The sequence below is a fragment of the Anomaloglossus baeobatrachus genome, chromosome 5 (genome assembly GCF_048569485.1).
Source record: "Anomaloglossus baeobatrachus isolate aAnoBae1 chromosome 5, aAnoBae1.hap1, whole genome shotgun sequence".
In the NCBI taxonomy this organism is placed as follows: Eukaryota; Metazoa; Chordata; class Amphibia; order Anura; family Aromobatidae; genus Anomaloglossus; species Anomaloglossus baeobatrachus.
This window is the reverse complement of record NC_134357.1, coordinates 182,591,129-182,612,140: the sequence shown is the minus strand read 5'-3', so window position 1 is coordinate 182,612,140 and position 21,012 is coordinate 182,591,129. Positions and strand designations below refer to the sequence as shown.

The window sequence follows — 21,012 nt, the reverse complement described above, 5'->3', positions numbered from 1 at the left end:
TCCAAGAAAAGCACTTGCTACACAAAATAAAAATTGGTGGAGGTTCAATCAAGTTTTGGGGCTCTGTGGCCAATGCCGGCACCGGGAATCTTCTTAAAGTTGAGAGTCGCATGTATTCAACTCAGTATCAGCAGATTCTTGACAATAATGTGCAAGAATCAGTGACGAACTTGAAGTTACGCAGGGGATGGATATTTCAGCAAGACAATGATCCAAACACCGCTCCAAATCTACTCAGGCATTCATGCAGAGGAACAATTACAATGTTCTGGAATGGCCATCCCAGTCCTCAGACCTGATTATCATTGAACATCTGTGGGATGATTTGAAGCGTGCTGTCCATGCTTGGCGACCATCAAACGTAACTGAACTGGAATTGTTTTGTAAACCGGAAAGGTCAAATATACCTTCATCCAGGAACTCATTAAAAGCTACAGGAAGCGACTAGAGGCTGTTATTTTTGCAAAAGGAGGATCTACAAAATATTAATGTCACTTTTATGTTGAGGTGCCCATACTTTTGCACCGGTCAAATTTTGTTTAAATGCGGATTGCACATTTTCTGTTAGTACAATAATCCTCATTTTAATCCAGAAATATTACTCAGTCCATCAGTTATTAGATATATGAAACTGAAATAGCTGTTGCAAAAACCCAAAATGTTATAAAGAAAAAAGGTTAACATTAATAAGGGTGCCCAAACTTTTTCATATGACTGTACAAAATCAGAAAGAGATCAAATAATTATTTCCTTCACTGTACGTATACTACAAGCTTTATTATTCTAAATTTTGTGTAACTCCAGAAATTTTCTAATTGCTGCAAAGATTCAACAAACATTAGGTTGTATTGAGATGTCAGTTTTAAAGAGGACATGGCAGCTTTCTAGACATGTCCACTTTGGGAAATAATTAGATTTCTCATGAACTATCAATCCTTCAAATTCTGAAGTTTTATTATAACTCTAAGTTGTGGCAACTTTATGTTATTCCGTCTAAAAAAAATATACAAATAAATTGGCATCTGGGGGTTATCGACTGGGGAGGTGTCCCAACATACTATCCGATCAGTCCTGACAGTGGCAGACAATGTTGAGACATATACCTTGCTGAGGGGAATGGTAATAATTACCAGTAATTAATTTATTCATCAATTTCTGAGAGGAATATCAGGGGAACAGTACAATATGGAGTTCTAAGAAATGTTGCTTCAAATTTGTATTTTATGGGCAGTAAAACTGTTTACTAAAATATGTCAGGACAGTTGGCAGGTTCCTTTTAAAGTGAAACTTGCATCTACTTTTTTCACCCATATTCTTTCTGCTGATGCAGACCCATTTAGATGACTGGAACTGATTTTCCATTGATTACAGTAGTTTCTGCAATGAATCTGCCATGTGTAAACATAACCTTATAGATTAAATACTGGCAATTTAGCACCCTAAAATTTTAGAAAGTAAAGATTTTGCATCTAGAGAAAAGCAGTCTAAAAAGTGGTCCATTCACGGACATTGTACACTATAGTTATTGATGGACTTTGTTAATGAAATACTTAGGCTGCTTTCACACATCCGGTTTGAGCCGTGCAGCTCAATCCGGCTGTGAAACCTATGCAATGGATGCGGTGAAAACACCGCATCCTTTGCATAAGTTTTTAACATGCGGCCCATCCGGTTTTTGCCGCTTGCGGAATGCTACTGAGCATGCGCAGTGGCAAAAACCGCATGCCGCGGCCGGATGCGGTTTTTTCCGCATCGTGCCGCATCCGGCATTCATAGGGATGCATTGAGAAAAGCGCCGCATCGACAGGATGCGGTGCAATGCGGTTTTTTTTGCCGCACAAAAAAACGTGCCAGGCAACGTTCCATACGGCTGCCGCATCGGCTAAATCTGCCGCATGCGGCAAAAAACGGACCGAACGCAAGGCCATGCGGCACAATGCGGCACTAATTAAAGTCTATGCAGGAAAAACGCAACCGGCAGCAAAAAAAAAACGGTTGCATTTTTCCTGCAAAGTGCCGGATTGTGCCGCATAGCAAAAACCAGAGGTGTGAAAGCAGCTTTAAGGTAACAATTTATATGGTCAGAACTGATATATTGTGTTATGTCAAGTGCAGGAACTGAGGGCGAGTACAGTTAGGTCCAGAAATATTTGGACAGACAGTGACACAAGTTTTGTTATTTTAGCTGTTTACAAAAACATGTTCAGAAATACAATTATATATATAATATGGGCTGAAAGTGCACACTCCCAGCTGCAATATGAGAGTTTTCACATCCAAATCGGAGAAAGGGTTTAGGAATCATAGCTCTGTAATGCATAGCCTCCTCTTTTTAAAGGGACCAAAAGTAATTGGACAAGGGACTCTAAGGGCTGCAATTAACTCTGAAGGCGTCTCCCTCGTTAACCTGTAATCAATGAAGTAGTTAAAAGGTCTGGGGTTGATTACAGGTGTGTGGTTTTGCATTTGGAAGCTGTTGCTGTGACCAGACAACATGCGGTCTAAGGAACTCTCAATTGAGGTGAAGCAGAACATCCTGAGGCTGAAAAAAAAGAAAAAATCCATCAGAGAGATAGCAGACATGCTTGGAGTAGCAAAATCAACAGTCGGGTACATTCTGAGAAAAAAGGAATTGACTGGTGAGCTTGGGAACTCAAAAAGGCCTGGGCGTCCACGGATGACAACAGTGGTGGATGATCGCCGCATACTTTCTTTGGTGAAGAAGAACCCGTTCACAACATCAACTGAAGTCCAGAACACTCTCAGTGAAGTAGGTGTATCTGTCTCTAAGTCAACAGTAAAGAGAACACTCCATGAAAGTAAATACAAAGGGTTTACATCTAGATGCAAACCATTCATCAATTCCAAAAATAGACAGGCCAGAGTTAAATTTGCTGAAAAACACCTCATGAAGCCAGCTCAGTTCTGGAAAAGTATTCTATGGACAGATGAGACAAAGATCAACCTGTACCAGAATGATGGGAAGAAAAAAGTTTGGAGAAGAAAGGGAACGGCACATGATCCAAGGCACACCACATCCTCTGTAAAACATGGTGGAGGCAACGTGATGGCATGGGCATGCATGGCTTTCAATGGCACTGGGTCACTTGTGTTTATTGATGACATAACAGCAGACAAGAGTAGACGGATGAATTCTGAAGTGTACCGGGATATACTTTCAGCCCAGATTCAGCCAAATGCCGCAAAGTTGATCGGACGGTGCTTCATAGTACAGATGGACAATGACCCCAAGCATACAGCCAAAGCTACCCAGGAGTTCATGAGTGCAAAAAAGTGGAACATTCTGCAATGGCCAAGTCAATCACCAGATCTTAACCCAATTGAGCGTGCATTTCACTTGCTCAAATCCAGACTTAAGACGGAAAGACCCACAAACAAGCAAGACCTGAAGGCTGCGGCTGTAAAGGCCTGGCAAAGCATTAAGAAGGAGGAAACCCAGCGTTTGGTGATGTCCATGGGTTCCAGACTTAAGGCAGTGATTGCCTCCAAAGGATTCGCAACAAAATATTGAAAATAAAAATATTTTGTTTGGGTTTGGTTTATTTGTCCAATTACTTTTGACCTCCTAAAATGTGGAGTGTTTGTAAAGAAATGTGTACAATTCCTACAATTTCTATCAGATATTTTTGTTCAAACCTTCAAATTAAACGTTACAATCTGCACTTGAATTCTGTTGTAGAGGTTTCATTTCAAATCCAATGTGGTGGCATGCAGAGCCCAACTCGCGAAAATTGTGTCACTGTCCAAATATTTCTGGACCTAACTGTACATGACACCGCGATTCAAAGAATAGCAAAGTGAGGATCTTGATACTTGATGGGTTACAGTTTCAGCATGAAGGGCTAAAATATCAGCTTATGACTTAATTACCTTAAAGAGAACCTGTCATCAGGATTTTATTCACCGCACTAATGGCATGTATGTAATGACACTTTAATTCTGACTAAATCCTTACCTTTATTGTAGAAATCCGTTTAGCTCTTTTAGAGAAATCCACAGATGAAATTGTATGCTAATGAGCCCCAATCGAGATGGGGTGTGCCCTGCACTTCCAGCTCCTATGCCTCTCTGTCTTTTCCATGCTGCCTGCCTCCTGTCTCTGACAGACAGGTCATTGAAACATGAGTGGCCTAGATACAGGAGTCAGGCAGCAGGTGGGGAAATAGGAAGGGAGACAGGAGAGATGGAAGTGCAGGGCCCGCCCAGTAGTATACAATTTCATCTATGGATTACTCTAAAACAGCAAAAGGGATTTGTGCATGAAAAGTAAGGATTTACTCAGGACTAACCACGTCAGGACATAGCAATATTTCATTTTTGTACTTTTATTTATCCTCCTCTTGTTCCAAGAGCCATAACTTTCTTACTTTTCCATGGATATAGCCAAGTGAGGGCATGTTTTTTGCAGGATGAGTTTTACTTTTGAATGACAGCATCAATTTTATCATATGATGGAATAGTAAGTGGAAAACAAGTCCAAATGTGGCAAAGTAGAAAAAAAAAAGTACAATTCTGCAGTTGTTTTGGTTTTTTTTAATTTACAGAGTTCCTTTTACCATAAACCTAACCTGCAAGTATGATTCTCTAGGTCAGTATAATTACGTCAATACCAAACATGTATAGTTTTTGTTTTAAGTGTTGAAATTTTTTTTTGAAATTTTGAAAAAAAAAAGCCAGAATCTTCCTTGTGTTGTGATTTTACAAGAATTCTTGTGTTTTCAATTTTTGGGATATGGAGATATGGAGCCATGTGAGGCCTCGTTTTTTGCACCTTGTGCTGATATTTTTATTAATTAATACAGTATGAAGTTTTTATTAATATTATTTTTTGGTATATACTATGTTTTGATCACCTGTTATTTCATTTTCTCTGTTGTTGCACAGGCAGAAAAATTGCAATTCTGGCATTTTGGTTTTTTTCTCGTTACACTGTTTACCAATTGGATTATTTTATTTATTTTGATAGATCGGACTTTTACAAGCACAGAGTTACCAACCATGTGCATTTTTGTATTAGTTTTATTTATTTTTTAATGTGGTAAAAGAGGAGTGATTTGAACTATTAAATTTTTTTTTATTTTTTAAAACTTTTTTTATTTTGTAGTGTATTTAAAAGCATTGTTCACTGCTAGGAAAACCCCTTCTGGTTCCACATGTTTTCTCCTGGTACAATTAAAAAGCCTATACTAACCTCCAATGGTGATGTGATTCCAGCTGTCCAGACTTGCAGTGCCAGGGTTTATGTAATGTTGTGACAACATCAAGTGAGCTCCGTCACTGTGAGCCTGGACACTGCTGGTACCATGCTAACACTGGAAGTGAGTATAGGCTTTTTTTTTAGCAGGGGAACACATGTGGAATCACAATGGATTGTCTTAGTAATGGACAACCCCTTTAATAGTATCTATACTAGTCTGATCATTTGTTCTATATACAGTTATGCCACATCATTGCTGTATATAGAAGAAATCAATATCTCCTATGAACAGCATTCATGGGGTAGGTTTCACAGGAGTACTGAGATGATGTCAACTGACTCCTGAGTGTCATGAGAGCACATCGGTGTCACGCGTTCACTTTTGTGGGCATGCCGATGAGGGCTCAGAACAGTGCAGCCCGCCGCTGGTGCTTGGTATATACCACAGTCAGAGATTATCAGCACCATTGCACCCACGGCTGATGATTTGGCCTTCATCTGCAGAGAAAGATGTGGATTCGGCATGTGAGCCCGCATCAAAAGCAGGGTGACGATTCATGATGTGCTATGCCTCTTCGTTGTAAAAGGGTTAAAGAACTTTTATGTTCATGCCATTAGTTTGTGGTATAAAATCCTAATCTCCGCTTTTCTGTAAGGAATATTTCAGAAGCAATAAAGGGATATTTTAAACAGAAGTTTACATTGACCAACACACTATAATGTCTAATGGTTATATGAATTCCATAACATAAGGGCTTTGTATATGCATAATTTCAAGCAAAGTTGACTTATGTGATGCATAATCATGATCTTATATAAAATAAGTGCCACTTGACCCAGTGGATAAGGCGGCCCATCACCACCCTAAAGAACCTCTCCATCCATTAGGTATCAGTACACTCTGCATATTCAGATAATTGTTATCGCTTTATTCTGCAATGTCCAGCTCTGCTTCAGTCTTCTCTTCCATCATGTGACCTCAGTTCTTTCTCCCCGGTTCACGCAGTGATCAGTTAGTTACTTTCTTAATGTAAGTGTATTTCAGCCTCATACTGAGTCTTATAGAACTAAATTCAAAAAGGGACCTCTGGTCCACACAAAAGGACCCTGCTGTGAGCTGGTTAGTATCCACTGTGGTCACATGATGCAGGAAAGGACTGGAAAGGTGCTGGAAAAGGCAAAGGACAGCAATGTCTGAGTATTTTAATGCACACACATTATTGATAGCTAACAGTTGGGGAAATAAAAGAAAAAGTCCTGGAGTAGTATTTTAATAGCAGTTTACTACTATGTTAGATTGGATGTAAAGGACTAAGCTCATTAATTCTATCACTGTTACTGGTAGATTGTTAAAGACACATGAGGGGGTGCTCTTTGTGGAGTTACTAGAGCAAGGGACCCATAAACTGCTCTTGTACAGGTGTCCATTTCTATCGGTGTCACACTTCATGCACACTACTCTTTAAAATACACTATCTATAATAGTACCAAAATGAGCAGTATCCATCATATAACCAAGACAGATTTTCATCTCCGAGAAGTAAACTACAGTATGAAGTATTAAAAGAACGGAAAAATCAAGAAAACCATAATGAATTAATGCAGAATGTATTCTGAACATATTTTGATTTTTAAAAATATTTTTTACAAACATTGGTTCATGTGGCCAAGTTGATGATAACAATACCTACAGTGTGTGTAAACCGAAAAATGTCTTGAAGATGTTGCATTACATCTAAAGAAATGTATTGAAGACTTATTATTGGCATCATAAATATTAACGTTAGGTCATGTTGTGTAGTTGATAAAACAGCACTGTTAGGTTATTCAGACAATGAAAATAATCTACATGTAAGCAGAGAGCAGAAAAACTACTTTTCCATCACAATCAAGGATGAAATAACATTTTTTGTTGCATTTGAATTACTACTTTTCACTTCCAGAAGATCCTTGCACTGCTATTGCCTCATGATATTTTCCTTGATGCCATCATAAATGTTAATTAATGGTAAATTAGGAATTCCTGAAGGAAAATGTCCTATGTTTTCCTATTTCCTAATCAATATTGTCAGTTTCTCTATCTTTTGTTAAAAGACCAACTCCTTTGGAACTTCCCAAGAAAATCCATCTCTTCCGAAATGCCCATAACACGCAGTTTTCTGGTATATAGGATTCTTCAAATCAAGATCCCTGTGGAAAGAAAAATAGTCTACATTTCAAAAGATTGTTATATCTGTATATATTATTTTATGTCGTGCGTGTTTGTATATATATATATATATATATATATATATATATAATTACACATATACACACACACACACACGTGTGCAGTCATGGCTGAAAGTGTTGAAACCTTTGAAGTTGTTCCAGAAAAGTATTTTTCCAAGAAAATTATTGCAATTCCACATATTTTGTCATACACATGTTTAATTCCTTTGCAAGTGTTGGGAAAACACAAAAAACTAAGAAAAAAGGCAAATTGAACATAATTTCACACAAAACCCCCAAAATGGGCCAGACAACATTGTTAGCACGCTCAAATTAATATTTGGAATAAATTACTTAAATCAATCACTTCCTTTAACGACTGTGGGCTGTAAAACTACGTCCTATCAGTCATAGTGTTAATCCCCCACGGTTGCCGTGGGCAGTCGTGGGGGATCCGCGCACATGTCAGCTGATTTATACAGCTGTCATGTGTGCCTACAAGGTATGTGCAGATCCACAATCTGTCCATACTGTTAAACCCTTAAATGCCGCTGTGAAACTGTCACAGCGTCATTACAATAGCAGTTGCGGTGTTCCGTTTACTCACCACCCGACACCGGAAGTCACGTGATGTGATCACGTGGATCCGATGCTTGTCATGGTAGCAAAACGTCATGTGATGACTCCTGTAGCTCACATGACTCACTTCCTGTCTCACACGGCCTTGAGCTGTGTGAGATTGGAGATGAGCATATCTGGTGTTAACAGCTGTGTAGCTGTGATAAGCAGATATATGGAAGAGCGATCAGACTGCTGATTCTTATAGTCCCCTAAGGGGACTAGTAAAATAAAATAAAAAAAAAGTAAATAAAATGTTTTGAAAAAAATAAAAAAACTAAAAGTTCAATTCATCCCTTTTGCCCCATTAAAAATTAAAGGGTTAAAAAAATAAAAAAAATATACACTCATTTGGTATTGCTGCATTCAGAAATGCCCAATCTATCAAAATATAAAATCAATTAATCTGATCGGTAAACGGTGTAAAAGGAAAAAAAATTTCAAACGCCAAAATTACATTTTTTGGTCGCCACAAATTTTGCACAAAATGCAATAACAGGCGATAAAAACGTAGCATCTGCGCAAAAATGGTACTGTTAAAACCGGCAGCTTGAGACGCAAAAAATAAGCCATCACTAAGTCAATGATCCTGAAAAATGAGAACGCTATAGGTTGCGGAAAATTGACAAAATGTCAATTTTTTTGGACAAACTTCTCATTTTTTTAACCCCTTAGGCTATGTGCCCATGGGACAATGTACCCACAGATTTTGCTGCAGAAAACCTGCAGATTTATCTGGATTTTCCAGATAAATACGCAGGTTTGCGCAAGTACAGACTCTCCCCATGTTACCCTATGGGATTTGGGGAGTGCTGTATCAATGCTGCGGTATATGCGGCTGTGGAAAATGCTGCGGATTTCCCGCAGCCACGTGTAACTGCATGTCAATTATTCATGCGGAAATATCTGTGGATGTCACTATGGAGATAGAGGGCTGGACTTCTGCAGGTATTTCCGCACTTTTCCCGCAGGTTTACCGCAACACAAATGCACAAATCCCGCAGCAATGGAAAGCTGCGGATTCCGGGGAGCAGCTGCGGCAAACCTTCAGACAAACCTGAGGCAGAGTCCGCGGGTACATTTTCGGGGAAGACTATGACACTGTTTTTGTTTTGGCGCCAAAGATGGCGGCAGTCCAAAATTTTGTAACGGTTCACGGTTCAAAAGAAGGCGCACGTCATCCAGGTCAGGGATGGGATAAGAATCCTGTTTGTGACGCCAAATTTTCGTAGTGTACTGCCCCTACGTTGGCAGCCGGGCTGCTTGGATCCGGATCTGCAGTCTGGTTCGAGGGGTCTCTGGACCCGGGGGTCTCGTGGACACTTCGAAATAAAAGGGGGATGTTGGTATGTAAGGATATTGTATACAGTCCGTGATGCCACGCACGGTGTGTGGTAAAATGGGGTACCACCACTGCTATTGGGGAGCACCCAGGGCATTGGGATGGCAGCTAGCTGTTGTTAACCCTCCGTGGGTAGGGATGGATGCCCCGGGGCCCAGTGTCTCTGTGCTGAGGATGGTGATTGTAGGGATCGGCGCGCCCGGACGGACCGGGGGATGTTGGTGTACTCACTATTTAAGAAATCACACAAGTCCGTGGTACATCAAGGTGCCAGTGGCCGGAGCTCCGCGGCCGGGTGGATTCTAGTCCCTCACCTGGGGTGATGGTCTGTGTCACTTTCCTCTGCACTACTTTTGTTTCTTGTGGACTTCCTGGTATGGAACATGGGTGCCTGCTCCCATAACGTCTATTTGGAGCCTTGCCCGCTGACGCTGGCCCTTGGGATCTACCGGGCCCTGGCGGATGCCCTATCCCCCGCGGTGGGCTGATGTCTGCTTTTGGGACTTTGGTTCAGACAGGACCTATAATCCTGTCCTCAATTGGTTAATTAGCGAGGCCGTTGGTTCCGGTCCTGGCTTCAAGGTCCAACTACCCCCTCTGTGCACGGTTTCTGGGTCAGTTCTCCGGTGTCGGTACCGGCAGGCTCCTACCCTGTCCTGGTCCACCTCGGATCTCCAGCAGCCGTCTTCCCATCTCCTGTCGGACACTGACCACCGTCTGCCACCTAGCCAGAACGCCGGGGCTCCAACTCCGACGCCTTTGCTTTCTGACTTCCCTTGCACTTGACCTTCTCCTCTCAACTCCAACTGAACTCACTCTTTTCTTGCCCCCGGGTTCTCTAGACCCCTAGGTGGGCATTGTCCTTCCGCCTCATCCTGCCCACTAGTGTGCCTGTCCTACCCTGGGGGGGGGTGACTAGGGTTTCGTTGGCTTGGTGTAACCCTGTGAGGGAAGATGTTATGCAGGGGCCCATTCTATGTGTGACCACCTTGGGGAGCCACGGTATCACAATAGCGTTTCAGTCAAATGTTGATAGATAGTTTGCACTGACACTGATGCACCTTGAGCTTGCAGAACAGATTGAATGCTTATCCACTAACTTTTCATGAATTCCTCGCTGCCATCCACGTCCAGGGAGATTAGCTACAGTGTCATATGTTGTAAACTTCTTGATTATGTTGCACAATGTGGACAAAGGAATATCAAGATCTCTAGAAATGGACTTGTAACCTTAAGACTGTTGATATTTTTCAACAATTTTGGTTCTCAGACAGTTTTCTACTCCTCTTTCTGTTCTCCAAGCTTAGTGGGGCACACACAGACAAACAATGCAAACAGTCAATGTCTCCCTTTTTATCTAGTTATAGGAGGGATTCTCATAATGCCCACATCTGTTACTTGCCACAGGCAAGTTTGAACAAGCATCACATGCTTGAAACAAAGTTGTTTACACAAAATTTTGGAATTGTGCTGTTATGCCTTGGATTTGGGACTCGAACCGGTGGCCTTGTGCAGTGTGGTCCGTTTTCTTCCATGCTGAACAATAGCCTGGTCGTTCTCTGTCCAAATTTACGTTTGCTGCTATCCTTTTTTTGGTTTGTGGTTATTAGGTATTCTCACTTGTTCATTTTCTCCATCCTATGACATCCTGGGTGTGGCTATTTATACTCTCTATAAGGCCTCTGCCACACATCCGTGCCTCCGGCACGTGTTTGGCATTTTTTACACGTACCGGCGGCACGGAGACATGTACAGCAATGCTACCCTATGGTAGCAGGCACACACACGTAAAACCACACGGAACGTGTGTCCGTGTGCGTTTGTACGTGTGTGCGATTTTCAAAGCGCTGACATGTCAGTGTTTTCTCCGGCAGCACGGGTGTTACACGGCCCGCACCCGTACCACACGGGTGTAGTGTGGATGCGGTCCCGTGTGACACGCGCCGGAGTAAACACACATGTCAGGGAAAAAAATAAAAAACATTAACTCACCTTCTCCAGCCCTCCTGTCTCTGCCGCTGCTGCCTCTTGCTGCCGACCGCCGCTCATTAATCTCATAGAATATTCACTTCACTGCCTGGCAGCAGCAGCAGCGGGGAGACGGGAGGGCTGGAGACCGAGGATCAGCACCACGGACAGCAGCGCGGACAGCAGGGAGGACCAGGTGAGTATAATAATTACTGATTCTACGTGTGCTATCGCGGATAGCACACGTAGAACACACGTGTCACGCACGTACCAGAGACACGTACTTACCTGCACGCAACACGCAGGGAAAATACGTGTCTCTCGGCACGTGCGTGAAATTCACGTGAGTGTGGCAGAGGCCTAAACCAGCATTTTCTGCCAGCTATATTTCTATGTGGATGACCACTAAGGAGTCCCAGCCCTGCAACTAAGAGATTCAGACAGAGACCAGTGTTGTTTCTCAGTACATTTTCCTTTGCCTTTCTTATACCTATATTTTGTTTACTGTTAGGTTGTTTGGAGTTTACCCTTATTTGCATTTATTATTTCTCAGTTGTCCATTTGTGCACATGCTTTTTGTTTTCACACCTTGGGTCCTTGTCTATCTCTGCTCATTTACCTTATCTTGATTTGTAGAGTAAAGGTGGTGTCACACACAGCGACGACGACAACGACGTCGCTGCTACGTCACCATTTTCTGTGACGTTGCAGCGACGTCCCGTCGCTGTCGCTGTGTGTGACATTCAGCAATGAGCTGGCCCCTGCTGTGAGGTCGTTGCTCGTTGCTGAATGTCCTGCTTAATTTTTTCGTCGTCACTCTCCCGCTGTGAAGCACACATCGCTGTGTGTGACAGCGAGAGAGCGACGAAATGAAGCGAGCAGGGAGCAGGAGCCGGCGTCTGGCAGCTGCGGAAAGCTGTAACCACTGTAAACATCGGGTAACCAAGGGAAGACCTTTCCCTGGTTACCCGATATTTACCTTCGTTACCAGCCTCCGCCGCTCTTGCTTTGCTGCTAGTGCCGGCTCCTGCTCTGTGCACATGTAGCTGCAGTACACATCGGGTTAATTAACCCGATGTGTACTGTAGCTAGGAGAGCAAGGAGCCAGCACTAAGCATTGTGCGCGGCTCCCTGCTCTCAGCACTGTGACATGTAGCTGCAGTACACATCGGGTTAATTAACCCGATGTGTACTGTAGCTAGGAGAGCAAGGAGCCAGCGCTAAGAGGTGCACGGCTCCCTGCTCTCTGCACATGTAGCGACGTTATGATCGCTACTGCGTCGCTGTGTTTGACAGCTAAGCAGCGATCATAACAGCGACTTACAAGGTCGCTGTTACGTCACAGAAAATGGTGACGTAACAGCGACGTCGTTGTCGCTGTCGCTTAGTGTGAACCCAGCTTTAGTAATCTCCCCTATGAATCCTCAAGAGGTTTGAGAGAAAACCCCAAAGCCTTTCAGGTAGATGGGTCTGAGTTGTGGGTTTCTAGTTGTGCGGCTATAAATATTTGAGTATGTGCAAGAACCATTAGGGTGTTGTGCACTTAGGAATACCAGTCTGTACAGGAACCAGTAGGTTGCATGTGCGGCTGCAGTGAGATAGGTTATACTACCTCTTTACTTATTTTCAAATATGTACATGCATAACAGCTGCAAACAATTTTCTCAGGTCCATTTTTGGAGTTTGTGTAAAATACTGTTCAGTTTGCCTTTTTTCCTCTGTTTTTTTCAGCTGCTTTTTTTCTGTTGTGTATCTATCTATCTATAGTCACCAACCACAATCTATATCCAGGTCAGGAACGGTCGCTAAAAATACAGGTTCCCAATACTATTTTATACAACTGAGTGCTCCTAAGAACTAAGGAAGAACAAAATGTGTGGCTGAAGTAACTTTAAAACTACCAACATAATAGTATTATAATAAAATGCTGAAAATAAAGAGGAAAGAACCCTGGGAACACACAGTAAATAATAGCTGATAAAATCCGATTAAATTGCCAGAAGATCTTATGACAGGTGCAGAGCAATATTGCATACAGTGATAAATTGCAGATAACCCATTGAGATGTCCTCAACACAACCACGACAAGCATGCAGCTTAAATGCTTTATCAAGGGGAGGCCTTGATAAAGACAATCATCTTAACTGTCTCATACATAAATTTGACTTCCAACTATTCATCATATGATTAGTTATGCAGATTGTTTTGTTTTGCTCCTTGAAATATAAATTTAAATTTGTATTATTATGTTAGTATTTTGTAAATCCACCTTTGGCTTCAACACTACTTGAATCCTTCTGGACAAGTTCTTGATCAGATTCAAGCATGTCTCATCAAAAATCAGATCCCAGGTTTCTTCTACACATTCCCAAAATTGGGGCATACTAGTTGACTCACTTGGGTATGTATACAGCTTTTTCTTCAATGCTACCCACAAGTCTTTGATTAGGTTGAGGTGTGAGGACTGTGGGGCCCAATCCAGTACTTCTACTTCATTGTCATTGAATTATTTCTTTGCTAATCTTGACATATGCTTTAGGTCGTTGACCTGCTGGAATACTGTCATCCTTTTCATACCCATAGTACTCGCATGTATGAAGTAACTCATCTTGTAGGATACTCACATATTGCTCAGTATTGAGACCACCATCGATACTGGTCAAGTATCCAACACTTTTGGCTGTGAAAGATCCCCATATGATTAGGATTCCTCCATCAAACTTGAAAGGTTCTTCAACTTCTCAATCCTTTAGCCCAGTTTTACCTTGTTTCTTCCAGATATATTTGCACACATCAGAGCCTAGTCTATTGACTTTCATATCATTGCTCCAAATCACCAGTTTCCAATCTCCTAGTGTCCACTTTTTGTATTCTTTTGCAAACTCAAGCTGATGCTTGAAATTGAAGGGGAGGCTTCTTTCCCTTTTTCGGGACACCATTCCAGACTTGTGTAACGTGCATCACACAGTGGTTGCATGGGATCTCACTAAGACGCATCCACCTCTTTGCTTTGAATGCATATAGACAGACTTAATTTCGTAGTCTTCTAACTGTCATGGCACTCACATGATGCAGTTTAGTAATTTTTTTTGAGCAAGAGACCGCTATCGATGTGCTGGATGATGCTGTTTCTCTTTTCTAGGGCAATCGTCTTCATGGCTGCTCGTCAATTCAAATCCATGACCTTTCACTTGGGAATCAAGCTAATAACACACTGAGCCATTAGGAAATGTAAGGTCAGTTTGTAATTTGTAGTAAACATAAAGAAAAATATTTTTCCACCATCATGAGCAAAACAGTAACAATGACAAGAATCTCCATAACTAATCAAATGATAAATAGATGCAACCCAAATTTATGTATGAGATAGCCAAGATAATTGTCTATAAAGTTAGTCTAAATTTTAGCTTTGCTCCTAAGACTTCGGTGAATTTGTTAGGAAAATTAATTGTTGGGGGGTGCAAAATAATGTACATCTTCAGGATGCAAATACAGTTAAATACAATCTTAGAGGAGGGAGACCTTCAGCGTCCTGATCCACCATTAAACTCATGCATCTGAGCAGCAAACGCAATGATATCACTTGATGATGCCTGATGCTCTGAGCCTCAGGCCACATGATGTAATGAGCAAAGCAAAGCATCAGGGTAATGTGGACAGGTGAATAGTTGTTTTTTTATTATTTTTTTGTCAGTCAGTACTTGTGAGGATGTCATAATCCTTATGCAGCTGACGGACCATCATATTGTGTATAGTGGTCCATCATACTGTGTATAAGGAGCTGGTGGGCATCATACTGTGCATAGGGGACTATCATATTGTGTATAGCAGCACAATCATACTATGTATAAAGAGCTGTTGAGCTATAATACCGGGGGTAGGAAGCTGTCGAGCCAACATTTTGTGTATTGGGGAGCTCTGAGGGCCAGAATTATGTGTATATGGCGACATTATAATGCTAATAGAGGACTTGTAAGGACATCATCGAGGGTTATGGAGGCCATCATACTGTATACACTGTTGAGAAAAAGGGTAACAATATTTTGAATGTTTGACTTTAACATTTCGGCTCCATATCTCATCATCCGTTACAGCTTCGATCATGAGACTTCCTTCATTACATAGAGAATCATCTTGGCTATCTCATACATAAATTTTATTTCAACTATTTTTGGCAAACTGCATTGTGTGAGTGCCATCAAAGTACCATGCAGATTCTTGTCATGTCAATGCATTGCCACTGCATCGCTCATGGTGATGGAAAAAATATTTTTCTTTATGTATACTACAAATTACAACCGGTTCTCACATTTCATAATAGCTCAGTGTGTCATTAGGTTGATTACCAAGTAAAAGGCCACTGGTTTGAATCGAGGAGCAGCCATGAAGATTTCCCAAGGAAAGAGAAACTGCATCATCAAGCTCATTGATAGTGGTGTTTCGGTCAAAAAATTGTCAAACTTCATCATGAAAGTTGGAAGCATACGAAATGAAGTTCGTTCATCCATTCAAAAGTCAAGAGGGGGATGTCCAAGCAAAATATCAGGGACAACAAATCATCACAAGGTCTATCAGTTCTGGAGCAACAAACACTGCAGTGTAAATGGTTCATATGCTTCATAATAGTGAGAGCACGGATGTCCATGCAAGCATCGTGTAATGCACGTTACACTAATCTGCAATGGTGGACAGAAAAAAGGTGAAGAAGCCTCAACTTCAATATCATCATGAGAAGCAGCAGCTTGAGTTTGCAAAAAAGTACAAAAAATAGACTAGGCTTTGATGGGTGCAAATGAGTCATGAAGAAATAAGGGAAAAAGGGGCTAACGGCTCAAGAAAAAGAATCTGCATAACTAATCATATGCTAAAAAGTTACAAGTCAAATTTATGTATGAGATAGCTGAGATGATTGTCTATAAAATGAAAGTAATATCACGTTCTAAGCTGTAGTGGATGGTGAGGTATGGAGTCTGAAACTCATCCTAATGTGTACAATAGTTTGTATATGGGTGTAAGGGACCATCAAACTTTGTGAAGGAGCTGTAAGGGCCATCATACGCTGTATGGGGGAGCTTTGCGGCCATCAAACTTTGTATAGGGTAGGCTGTGGGGGTGATCATACTGTGTGGAAGGCTATGGGAACCACTGTACTGTGTAAAGGGGAGCTGTGGAAACATTACACTATATGTAAGGGAGCTGTCGGGGCATTACACTGTGTATAGCGGGGCAGTGGGGCATCATATTGAATGGGGAGATTGTGGCAGCATCAAACTGTTTATGAGAGGTTCTGTGAAAGAATTTAATTTCCGGGGTATTACTGATAGTTTGTCTAGAACCAGTATAATCTCTTTTGGTGTTGGAGGCCTCTACAGCTTGCAGTGTATACTGCTGACATACAGAATTTTTTTTAATTGATCCCACAGCAAAAAAAATCATGACATGCTCCATCACAAGATATGTGTACTATTCAATAGGGGAGAATATCCCTTTATCTATAGAGGCTGTACCGGACACACAATACCTGTGCAAATTTGTTCTTAAAAACCATATTTTCTTCATACTCTTGACTGGTGTGACAAGTAGATGTCAAGAACCACTCCTATACTTTAGTAAATTGTTAAATTTAATATGAAATATTCAGAATTAATCAGATATGCTTCTTTAAAATTTACCTGACTATGACTCCAGGTCTGAGATCAAAGTTTTTATTGACAATGTCCAACAACTCCTTCTCAGATTTTTCGGAGGTCCCATAAGTAAACAGTGAAACTGATAATGGGTGGGCCACACCGATGGCATATGACACCTAGTAAATCCGTATAAAAATAAAATTACAGGTCTTTTTTTAGGTAAAAACACAAGAAATAAAAGAAAATTAATGATACCTGAACCAAAACACGTTGGCAGAGCTTAGCATGCACCAAAGATTTAGCAACCCAGCGGGCAGCATAGGCAGCAGACCGATCTACTTTTGTATAGTCTTTTCCTGAAAAAGCTCCACCGCCATGAGCACCCCATCCTCCATATGTATCTACAATAATCTTACGGCCTGTGACGCCAGCATCACCCTGTTATATATATATATTGAAAAAAAATGTTTTGTTATAAGGAATACATATGATAGACAAAATTTTACAAGAAAATAAAATTTAAGAAGTGCAATAAGAAAATATATATGTTCCAGGCATATTCAGAAAGTAGTTAGTGAAGTCACCTGAGGACCACCAATGACAAAGCGCCCACTTGGCTGTAAATGGTATATAGTCTTCTCATCCAGGTATTTGTCAGGAACAACAGCCTTTATAACTTTATCCTTTAAGGCTTCCTGCATATCACTTAAGGAGATGGTCTCATCATGCTGCACTGATATTACAATAGTATGCACCCGGACAGGAATAACAGCACCATTCTTTTGAATGTACTTCACTGTAACCTGAATGTAAAAACAAAGCAAACAAATTGGGACTTGGCTGTCTTAGCACAGTTACACAAAGAAAATTAACGTTTACAAAACTTATACAGCAGAAAAAAAGACAAATTATACAATATAAAGAAAATGGCTCCAAGTCAGCATAGCTTTTACTCCAGAAAACTGGCAAAAATAGTCTTGAAAATTGTGTGTAGTTTTAACTCCATTTCACTCAGCTCCGAAAGAGTGTCCAGAGCTGGGGCAGGATGGAAGTGTGTAAATACAAATAAATGGTGACGTTCCTTACCCCACAAATCTTACTCCAGTGACTGACTGGTGAGTAGCATGGAGGCGCACGGTACTTTGTACCTCGCCTGACTAACCAGGAGGCATGTACCTCTAAAGCGGGCTTTACACGCTGCGACATCGCTAATGCGGAGTCGTTGGGGTCACGGAATTTGTGACGCACATCCGGCCGCATTAGCGATGCCGTTGCGTGTGACACCGATAAGCGATTTTGCATCGTTGCAAAAACGTGCAAAATTGCTAATCGGCGACACGGGGGTCCATTCTTAAAAATCGTTACTGCAGCAGTAACGAAGTTGTTCCTCGTTCCTGCGGCAGCACACATCACTGCGTGTGACGCCGCAGGAACGAGGAAGCTCCCCTTACCTGCCTCCCGGCCGCTATGCGGAAGGAAGGAGGTGGGCGGGATGTTACGTCCCGCTCATCTCCGCCCCTCCGCTGCTATTGGGCGGTGGTTCAGTGACGTTTCAGTGACGTCGCTGTGACGCCGCACGGACCGCCCCCTTAGAAAGGAGGCGGTTCGCCGGTCACAGCGACGTCGCCGGACAGGTAAGTATGTGTGACGGCTCTGGGCGATGTTGTGCGGCACGGGCAGCGATATGCCTGTGTCGCGCAACAGATGGGGGAAGGTACCCACACTAGCGATATCGGGACTGATATCGCAGTGTGTAAAGTAGCCTTTAGGCTATGTGCACACACTGAGTACTTGGTTGCATAAATTTCTGAACCAAATCTGCATCTCCTGGCAGAAAAAAAGCACATTTTTTTGCCACATTTTTCCCTTATTTTAGGTGCATTTTGCTACGTTTGTTGCTGCATTTTTCATGCATTTGGGGTGGAAAAACTCTGGTAAACACGCTGAAAGAATTGACATGCTGCAGATTTTTTTCTGCACCAAATCTGCCAGGGAAAAATAAGCAACACATGCACAAGACTTCAGAATTCTTATTGACTTGCTGGCATAAGGATAGGTATGCAGATTCGTGACAAAACTGCACCCAAAAACACATAAAAAACACAGTGTGCATATAGCCTTAATGAACCAGGCAGCTCACACTCCATTCTGCCCTCTCATAAACACCTGAATTAAAGACGCCTGCCTTGATTAATTGAGGCCAATAAATCTAACTTCACTTCTTCTAATAAATATCTTCAGGTATCATTTATTTGAAATATTTAGAATTATTGGTACCCCCAAGTTTTGTTTACATAGTGATTTCTCCTTTGGTCAGTGAATCCGTCGGGGCTTACATCCAACTCCCCACAAAATGTTATTCGGGCTTATGCACCAACATTGATTATAAATGATGTAGATTGACTCACGGTATGCTCTTCATGCATAGTTGTCATCTGAATGTGTTTATTGGAGGTGGTCAGCACAACATAGTCAGTTATATACTGCTGCCCGCTTCAACTAGATGTATACGTCCAAAAGTGATACACCTCAGAATTTTTCCTCCCCTTCTTCTAAAAGTCATAACTTTTATTTTCCATTTTCATAGCCGAATGAAGGCTTAATTTTGACAGGAAAATTATGTTTTGAAAGACACCATTAATTTTACCATATAATTTACTGAAAAATGGGGAAAATGTTCCTTCCAAGTGCAGTTAACTGGTGTAAGAAACACAATTCCGCCATTGTTTTTACTATAATAGGCATAAAAGAAAACGAAGATGAAATAACTTCTTTAATGAATGGCGTACATATAAGTGTACTGCGCCCGTGGAAGCAGCCGAGCTGCCCGGATCTGGGTTAGCTGTGGCTCAAGGGTCTCCGGACCCGGGGGGTCATGCGGCCACTCGAATGAAAAGGGGGATATTTACAGGGGAGTTATAGTTCGTGACACCACCCGTGGTGTGTGGTAATTAGGAGTACCACCGCTGCTGCTGGGTGTACTCAGGGATGATGGAATGCGGCAGCAAGGTGTTGGAACTCTCCACGGGTAGGGGATGCCCCAGGACTCGGTGAAGGGGGAGTGCCGTGGGGATGAAGGGGTCACTCTAGTACTCACTCAGCCGTCCACCGGTGTGTCAGGTGTTTGTGATGCAGGGTGTCTCTAGGATTTTGATTTGCTGTTAGAGGCAACACCACTTAAGTAGGGCCCCAGAACCAAGAGGGAGGCGGAATACTGCACGGAAGGGCAGCTTGTTCAGTACCCTGGGACCACCTGATAGTCCAGGGGTGTCACATAAGTAAACTATGGACTCCCAGTTTATTATGTTGTATTGTGGACACAACCTGAAACTCACATATCTCCATCCATACTGCTAAATTCTTGCTGCATCAACTTATAGACCATAGATGCATGACAGCTACAACAATTTACACAATTAATCCCAATAGACCTATATGTGCAATGCCGTTAGGAGTCGGATCTATAGAGGGAATGCGCTATGTCAAGGCTCTTGCTATGAGATGATGAGTGTAATAGGCAGACAGCAGACAGAGACCAGGGAGACTAAAAAACATGTTGCTAATGTTGAAGACCATAAACATGTGAATTTGATACCACAACCTTTGGTCTTCATCAGGTTTATATAACATGAACTCAATTCCTCCAGGCCAACAGCCTTCACACAGTACGGTCCCTAAAGATCCTAACTGAGCAGCCATTGTTTTGGGGTTTTGTTTCAGCAGCATTAACTGTGCAATAAAAATGACCTGGCAAAAATTCTGCAAATTAATAGTGAAAAGTAGACAATCGATTTTCAGTTTATGTTTGGACAAGATGAAATGTTTTTTGTTCAATATTTAAGGACTAATATGTGAATCGAATGATACTTTCAACACAGAGCATGAGAGGGGAAGTATTCTTGAGGTAGATATTGATGAAGTGAGCATGGTTTGTTTATTGCATATAAAACTGAATATATACTCAAGAGCTCAACTAGTCAGTGATGATTTCAGGTAGAGAATTTTTACAACTTTTTCCCAACTGT

General features: G+C 41.7%; 1 protein-coding gene across 1 annotated transcript in view; it reads right to left on the bottom strand.

The window, feature by feature from the left end:
- Positions 1-6,436: 6,436 nt before the first annotated feature.
- Positions 6,437-21,012, bottom strand: part of MAT1A (methionine adenosyltransferase 1A) — a 178,266-nt gene continuing 163,690 nt past the window's right edge. The window contains exons 6-9 of the mRNA XM_075347304.1: positions 17,572-17,790; positions 17,243-17,425; positions 17,030-17,163; positions 6,437-7,408 (exon numbers count right to left, since the gene is read on the bottom strand). Of these exons, the coding sequence (XP_075203419.1) occupies positions 7,306-7,408; positions 17,030-17,163; positions 17,243-17,425; positions 17,572-17,790 (639 nt within the window). The 3' untranslated portion in view covers positions 6,437-7,305. The remainder of the gene's footprint in view (positions 7,409-17,029; positions 17,164-17,242; positions 17,426-17,571; positions 17,791-21,012) is intronic.